At 26.9% G+C, this 8417-nt stretch overlaps 1 protein-coding gene across 1 annotated transcript; it reads left to right on the forward strand.

Annotated features, from left to right (window-relative positions):
* The first annotated feature begins 2609 nt into the window (after positions 1-2609).
* Positions 2610-2948, forward strand: LOC111304197 (uncharacterized). Its single transcript, XM_022900714.2, has one exon. The coding sequence runs from the start codon at positions 2610-2612 to the stop codon at positions 2946-2948; it is 339 nt and encodes a 112-aa protein (XP_022756449.2).
* The last annotated feature ends 5469 nt before the right edge of the window (positions 2949-8417 follow it).

Raw genomic sequence — 8417 nt, forward strand, 5'->3', positions numbered from 1 at the left:
TTATTCCATTGCTCTTTATAACTTGTGACAACAATAAACATAGATTGTGCCTAATTATCAATGGTTTTTTCATATTCTTTGATAGGAACATGAGTTAGATCTAAATATGTGCTACTTTGTGAAACCGTTCATTTGTTTAACAAATTGATATAGGGACTTCTAGTTTAATCTGATTGGTTTGGTCAGATTCTGTAGTTTGTTTTATCTCATCCTTTTTTAGGTGAGGTTTATGTTGAGCTAATTCTTCAGGAAAATGTAAATAATCAGGAAAACGAAGAAAATCATTCATATCTGGGTTAGATATTTTTGATGTTTTTTTTTTCTCTATCCTCTGGTTGAGGAATAGGGATTTGAGGTTCTAGATCTGGTTGATCTTCAGAACTAAAAGAATCATATGATGAAACTTGTTCATCCTTTACTATTGGGTTAATAGCAAGAATTTTAAAATTATCATTTACAATATCATCATCTGCTTCAAAACTACTAACACTGGTTGTGTCATAATTTAGTATATAATGATAATTGTATTTTTGAAACTCCTTTATGTTCTTCGAAAAAGGTTTCAATAGCATGAAGATAATCAATCTGTTGTTTCGAATCGTCAGATTTTTTCATTTTATACTTGAAATTCTCAATTAAATATTTATAAGAGTCAAAATCAAGTTTTTCTTATTTTGCCTTTGCTGAGGAAGATGAAGGATTGTCATTAGCCATCATAATATTACCATAATAAAGAGGTCCAAAATCTGTAAATGTGTCTAGAGGAACATACCTTGGGTCCATCTTTTCTGTAAGTAAATCTATTTTATCTTCTATATTATCCATTTTAACAAATAACTTAGTAAAGAAAAAAGAAGAAAGGTCAAACAAACCATTTACAGCTATACTAATATATATATTATTAGATTCAGACTTAGGATCTATATTTAAACTATGATTATAAACTTGATCTTCACAAATATAATTATTTTTTGAAGTTAATTTCATGTTTTTTGTGCTTAAAATCGGTGTAATTCTGTATAGGTTACTCAAAGTCAGTCAACAAAAGGCATACAAAGCCTAACAAATACTAACAAATAATCACAGATTCACGATATGAACTTTAAAATAAAGAATAAACAACAAAAAATAAGAGTAGATATAAAAACTTTGTTTATAAAGATAGGATTATAATAGATCTATAAGTTGAATATTACAAACCTTTTTGACGTAAAATTATAGACTTTAAAATGAAAGCTTGCACCAACATATAAAAATATTATTTATTTTAATAAAATATATTAAGATTTTATAAAAAAAAAAAATCTCATTAGTCAAAGTTTAAATTTTTTCATATATAATGGTTCTCAAACCTTTAATCTAATTGTTAAAAATATCTAAGGGGATATTAAAAACTTGATTTCAAGTCAAGTCTCTCTCTTCCTCTTTACTAAGGCTTTGCCCTTTTAATGTAACAAAAAAATTTTTTTTTTCGTATATAGTGACAGATTCTCACACATTTCCGACATGAAATTTGGAGCTATTACAAAACTTTTCCCGCTATTGCAATCTCAGGCATCATTCAACTTTACATGTCAAGCTCAATACGATTGGAACAATGGAGAAACCCAATAAGTCAAATTCACTACAATTGAAGTCACTGTTTTGAACCTATATCCATGGTAGACATGTTTAGGCCTGGGCCCAATTGAAGCATTAAACTCTGGCTTAGGTCAAGTAGGCCCGAAAAAGACCTCGAATTCTAATCTATTAATTAGATTTGGACTCAGTTTTCATAGTAAGGTGTTTTTTTCGGGGGGATGCGTTTTGTGCTAGAGCTGCCGTATTAATTTATTTAAAACTTGTATTAAACGTAATTAAAAAGAACTGAATACTATATATGTTGATTTTTTAGATGATTACTTGTTGAGTTTTTTTTTTTTTTTTTTTAAACTCCAATCTCAGTAAGACATGAAAACACCGTCTTGATCTTTTTAATTAGTAATATTATTATTAATTAAATTAATTAATGGACATTATGCATGCTAGCTGCTTGGATGCATGGACCCGATGGTCGCCGGTTCGCGTCGCATGTAGAATGCCGCAAGGCACGCTGTTGCTTAAATTATTGAAAGCAGCCCCATCATGCTAAAGCCCACCATGACCACAAGCTTTTTATACTAGTAAATATTAGTGAAAATTTAAGAATTTTCACTGTAAAAAAAAAAAAAGAGAAATTATTTGATCTTTAATAAAAGATTAAATACTTATTTTCGTTTAATAAATGAAAATAAAATTTTCATTCTTAAATTAATTTATTGGTCCAATAACGTTAAATTAATTTAAAACTACCAAAAATTGTTATCCGAATTCGCGGAAGTTGATGTTGATCTACAAAGTGAAGTCAAAAAGAGCGATCATTTTCGAGATGGTCAAATTTCGCCTCCTCAAACAAGGATTAGGCTTTATATATAGCAGCAGATAACAAAGGATTTGCTCCTACGCGTTTCCTGAGAGCTTTGCTGCCTTATGCTTTTGCCTAAAACCTCGTTCAAAACAAACAGTAAAATCCCAACCTTTGTCGTCTAACAATAGTCTTTTCATCCTCCTTCTCTTGTTTTGCTATTGCCATGGCCAGCGGATCAGCAAAATACCATGTGGTCGTTTCAGGCAATAATATTTCTGTCCCTTTCACTCAACATTTCGACCTCGACGATGCTATAACGATGCCGGAGAACCTTCAAGCCAGGCATCAAACAGTCACCCGTTTGGTTTCGGACATGCCGATGGTCAATTATGCAACTGGTAGCTGCTCAATTTGCATGGAGAGTTTCTGGCAATCCGACGGAGCTGCTGCTTCTAGGCAAGTTTCATGCGGCCATGTCTATCACCATAACTGTATTACCGATTGGCTCTTGAACGGCAACAGCAATTCTTGCCCCCTTTGCCGCCATGAAATCTCCGGCTGATGATACCTACAGACTTGTCTAGCTAGCTATAGCTTCTCAATTTGGAGCGTGTAATACGTTCACTCCCGATTTTGTTTTTATTTTTATTTAAATTCCGTAGTTGGCGAAATATATATAAAAATATTAAATATTTCAAGATTTATTCCTTTCATTTTGTATAAATTATGGTATCAAGTTATATATTTATAATTACTTCTTGGTCTAACTAATCTTTGTGTATGCTGATACCCATGCATTGTCAGATACCTGTGATTGATGACCATATGTTTTAGCAATAATTAATCACATTTAAAAATGGGTGTGGAATTCTAATATACTTAATTGTATATATAATCGTATTAAAATCTATTAATGCTTTGTTAAGTGATAAAATGATGTGACTATCATCCAAACGAAACATAGCTCACATAAATTTGCACCACCTGGCCAGTTGCATTATCGATGGCTTAATTTTCTTGAATTGATGGGTTTTTTTTTTTTTTTTTCCCACAAAAGTGAAAACGAAATTGTGAGGAAAAGTCACGTTGGATTAAATTTCCAGTGGCCAGTGGGCGAGCAAACAGGCAATTGGCTGGCGAGGATGTCAAAGGAAGAAAAAGTAGCGTAACTGTGACAAGTTGACAATGTTTCTTGAACGTGATGGCTATGAATTTTTAATAGGAAGGAGGTTAGTTCCTTCTTAATTACAAACTTGAGTGTCAGTTTCAACATTTTCAATAAAAAAAAAAAAAATTACTACGTCAACTTCAATAATATTGCATATATAGAATTAATTTGATAAACAAATTTGACTTTATTATTTTCTTTTAATTATAGTTTTCGGCCTTTTAGTTTTCTATTTGCAAAATTAGCTTTCACGTTATACGTACGAATCAATCGTTCATTTGCTAAGTTTGACAATTATTTTGGAACAGTTGGAAGTATGCTCCCCAAATTGAATACTAAGTACAACAAGAAAGAGGAAAACCAAATAATATCTTGAAAAATAAAGAAACAGAATTCTATTGAATTGAAAAAAAAAAATTTACAAAACAATATCAAATAATATATTGAAAAATAAAGAAACAGAATTCTATTCTATTGAAAAAAAAATGCTGTTCATATGTTTTTGACGCCTACGCCTTTCCTCTTTTACGCTTTTGAATTGGATTTGTGGTGGCCTCCGAGAAGCTTCCCTGTGCCCATAATTTTTGTTTGGGCCAAAATTTTCACAAATGCTAGGTTTATATATAATATTATCAGTGTTGGTTTTTGATGAAGTAAAAAAAAAAAAAAAGTAATGTGAACATTATTTTTTTAAAACAAGACGTGCATTATCCAAGAGCTTTCCTTACACGCGTCTTTTTCGACCGAATTAATTTTAATATCTTGAGAAAGCAAGATAAAATAAACGAGTTGATTAAGTTTTGGATTAATCGATATAATTTAAAAATTACAAGTTTTAAAAAATTGTATATAATATTATTTCTAATTATATAAATATAAAGATAAAAAAATTCAAAATAGATTAAAAAAAACGAAGGACACCGACCAAACTACATTCAAAGGTTTTTTTTTTTTTAAACATTTTTTCTTTCGACTATAAAGAATTAATTGAAGGGTTGACAACATAGAGTCATGCCGTATAGTCAGGACAGGAATGGTGCCAAAACAAGAAAAAAAGGGAGCTTGACCTGAACTGCAATGCGATTCACGAGCCAGCCATTAGTTTGCAGTCTTCGTCAAGCAGCCTTACATGCACCATACCAATGTTTGGAATATTAAAATAAAAAATAAATAAAATGAGAAGAAATTAAGAGAAAGGGATAGCAGAGGTTAAATTATATACTTAGTTTTAATTATTTTTGTTTGTGTTAATTCCTCACTTTGATTTAAATCATGATATATTTGGATCATCTGTGATTAATTCAATGAAATCTCAATAAAATCATAATTAAAATTTAAATTAAAAAAATCACTTATATCGACGTAATTAAATTAATTATTATCTGAATAAACCTTGTAATGTTAAGGGTAATATTAATATTAATATTGTTTGATTAAAAAATAATTTATTTCAGGATTATGTATCATAATTCCTAAAAAAATAATGATGGTAAAATAGAAAATTATTGATAGTTTTTTTTTTTTTTTTTTTTTGGGGGGGGGGGGGGGGGAGGGTTTAAAAGCTGAGTTGTATGCCTCCACTTAGATTCAAACCATGTTCTTTGAACAAGAGAATAATGTTCGAATGCAAATCCATGCCTACTCTTGCATTCCTCTTAATGCTTCTATCTTTCTACTCCATTTTTGGCCTTTTCCTCTTTTCCTTTTCTCTTTCTGCCCATCCCTCTTTAGCCTATAACTGCTCCAAGCGTCAAACCTCCTCCGTTTACTTTGTCTTCATCCTTATTGACCCTTTTTTTTTAAAAAAAAATTTTCCTTCTAATTTATGCAAACAATTAAAATTATCTCCTACTTATAATTTATATAATCATATCAATTTTGTCTTAAAAAATTACTTGAGGGGTACTTTTGGAGCTATTGCTTAATAAAATTGTCTTTGTCTTATATTAAAAGTTGCCAACTGATTTTGTCTTTTATTTTTTTGTTTTTTCATTTTCTTTTTGGTTTTAATTTTTTATTTACATAAATTTATAATTTTTTTAATTATTTTTTATTTATTTGTATCATGTAAATTTTATAAATTTTTGAAAATAAATAAAAATTATTCCCATAATGAAATTAAAACAAAATTGTTACCAAAAGTATTGGAAAGATTTTAGAAATATTTTAATAAAAATTTTTATTTATTTTTAATAAATTATTTAGTAAAAAGTAAATGTTTTACAATTAAAATAATAGTTTTTTAATAAAATATTAAATTAATCTGACAAAAGAGCTTTTTTCAAGGAACAAGTGAAATTTTTTAATATTTTTGAAATGAGAGAATTTTCTAAAAATTTTATCATAATATTGAAAAAAACTTAAAATTTTTTAATATTTTATAACTAAAAAAATTTAATTAAAAATAAAATATCATTTAACTAGAATCTTTTTAAAATAATATAAAATTAATCGATATTATCTTTAGATAAACATTGCGATGTTGCTAACACATAAATTAATCAACAATATACATTAAAAGTTATTCCTAACTAGGGACAACTCTCAATTGAATTGTGCGCTATCAAATTACTTTTCATTTGTGAAATAATTATTGGTTGATAAAAAAGTGAAATAAGTTATTGGATTTGGTAGGTTGGGATTTGATTGGATTAAGGCATAATAAGTTGAGGTTTAATTGGATTTAGAAAAAAAATATATGATTATTTGTTTTAACGTAGGTTTGTAATTAGGTGAGATTTTATGGGTTTTGAATTTTTATAATTTTTAATCTATAATAAAATAAATATAATAAATATAAAATATATAAAATAAATAAATAAAACTAAGTTACTTTTTTAATTTTTTGTTTTAAATATTTTTACAAAATATTTATATTTTATAATAAATTGAAAAATCATATATATGTATAATCATGTGATTAATAAAAAAATAAAATACTCATAACGTAGCATAAAAAATTAACAAAAAAAATGTAATTACAATATATGAAATAATATTAATTTTAATACTTTTTGTCAAAATGTGTGAAGTACCATACATAACATAGCATGAAATATTAACAATTTTTTTTTCTTTCATTATTTAATATCTAAACGTTTATATATATTCAATATATTTTTATTATACTTCCGAAACGCGCAATAATGCGGAGTTACTCGTTAAATTTCAGCTAAAATTTCCACTTATATTATTATTATTAAAAAAAATAACATCATAATTCATAGCAAATGGAATACCCCAAGTGAAGCACTAAATAGGAGTTGAAAACTGAAACTTCATCTCTAAAAAGAAATGTTCACATATAGCTGCTATGTTAAATTTATTAATGATGTCTAATAACACAAATATTTATTATACTATATTTAGGGTTGGTGTGCTTATCGGATTTTCATCTGATCCGATTTTATAAGATCTTTTTGTTGAAAATCAAATTTTGAATTAGATCAATTTGTATATTTTTGAAAAAAAAAATTTAGGTTGGGTTTTGTATAAATTCGTCCTACTCGGCATATATATTATTTTTATTATTTATTTAATTATATCTTTTTATATTTATTTAATTTTATATTTATATTTAAAAATCATATTAAATAATATTTTATATTAAAAATTTAATATTTTGTTAATTTGAAGTCGAATCAAGACGATTATAAATTTAAATATATGTAAATTGAATTAGTTCAAATATTAAATTTATAAAATCAAGTCGAGTTTAGGATGAATAAAATCCGTCACAACTTTTCTCATTGTTATCCCTAATTATATTAAGTTCAATTGATAATTATGACCTTAAATATACAATTAAGGATAAAATGCTCCTAAAATTATGAGTAACTATGACCTCAATTAATTTTCAACTACTAAGCTTTCCATTATACGTTTAACCCAATTAATTATGCATTATATTTATTTATTTTATTTAAAAAGAGCTATAACTAGTTTATCCCCCCACTAAAACCCATGCTTAATTTATTGATACTTTAATTTGAGTTCTAATAGCAATTTAACTTTATTAATTTGTGAGAAGTTGGTCAAATTTGCCGAGTCATGACTGAAATTAGAAATATCAATAGGTCAAAAAGTAGATTCTTCGTCTTCACCCTTACTCGACTCTATCCTCGATCTATTTTTTATTTTGGGAAGATTTCCTTTTCATATTCGTCCTTCCAAGAACAAAGATACATTGATATTTTTTGTTTAATTAAAAAATAATTCAATTATTTTAAATTTTATCAAATAAAAATTTAAACAACAAAAAATTAATAATAATTTAAAAACATAGAGATAACCAACAACTACAATTTAAAAAGTTCAACAAAAAAAATTGTACTTATTTTATTTTTATCAAATTACATTCGTTTTATAAAAAATTAGATTCGTAAAGATAAGGATCGATTCAAAATCAAATTTTAGTGAAATTAACATCCTTGTTCGAAGCAGCTATAGCCCATGTGGTCACGTTTCCAATAATTCAGTAGCTCTAATGATTTAAATATTAAAATTCTACTAAAAAGAGATTACAAAACAGAAAACAAATTATCCTGGTAAAACTCTGAGCTTTTACCCATTACTCCATTATCCTTTATTTAAATATTAATAATATGACACAAAAATTATATAAAAATATAATTTATATAATTTATTTTGATAAAAAATATAAAATAATAATTTTACGTATAAGTATAAATTATAACATAATAATTTTATATTTTATACATATTTAAAAAAAAAGCGTAATAAGATACACGTATGTACGCCTACCAAAGTTGATCACGTGCAAATTGAGAAGAACAATGAGGGTCCAACAGATTACCAAAAAGTTGCGGTTGGTCTCTGGATACATCCACTATAAATTCTCAT

This window comes from Durio zibethinus, chromosome 13 (assembly GCF_047325235.1).
Source record: "Durio zibethinus cultivar Kanyao isolate XHJ-2024 chromosome 13, ASM4732523v1, whole genome shotgun sequence".
NCBI classification, from domain to species: Eukaryota; Viridiplantae; Streptophyta; class Magnoliopsida; order Malvales; family Malvaceae; genus Durio; species Durio zibethinus.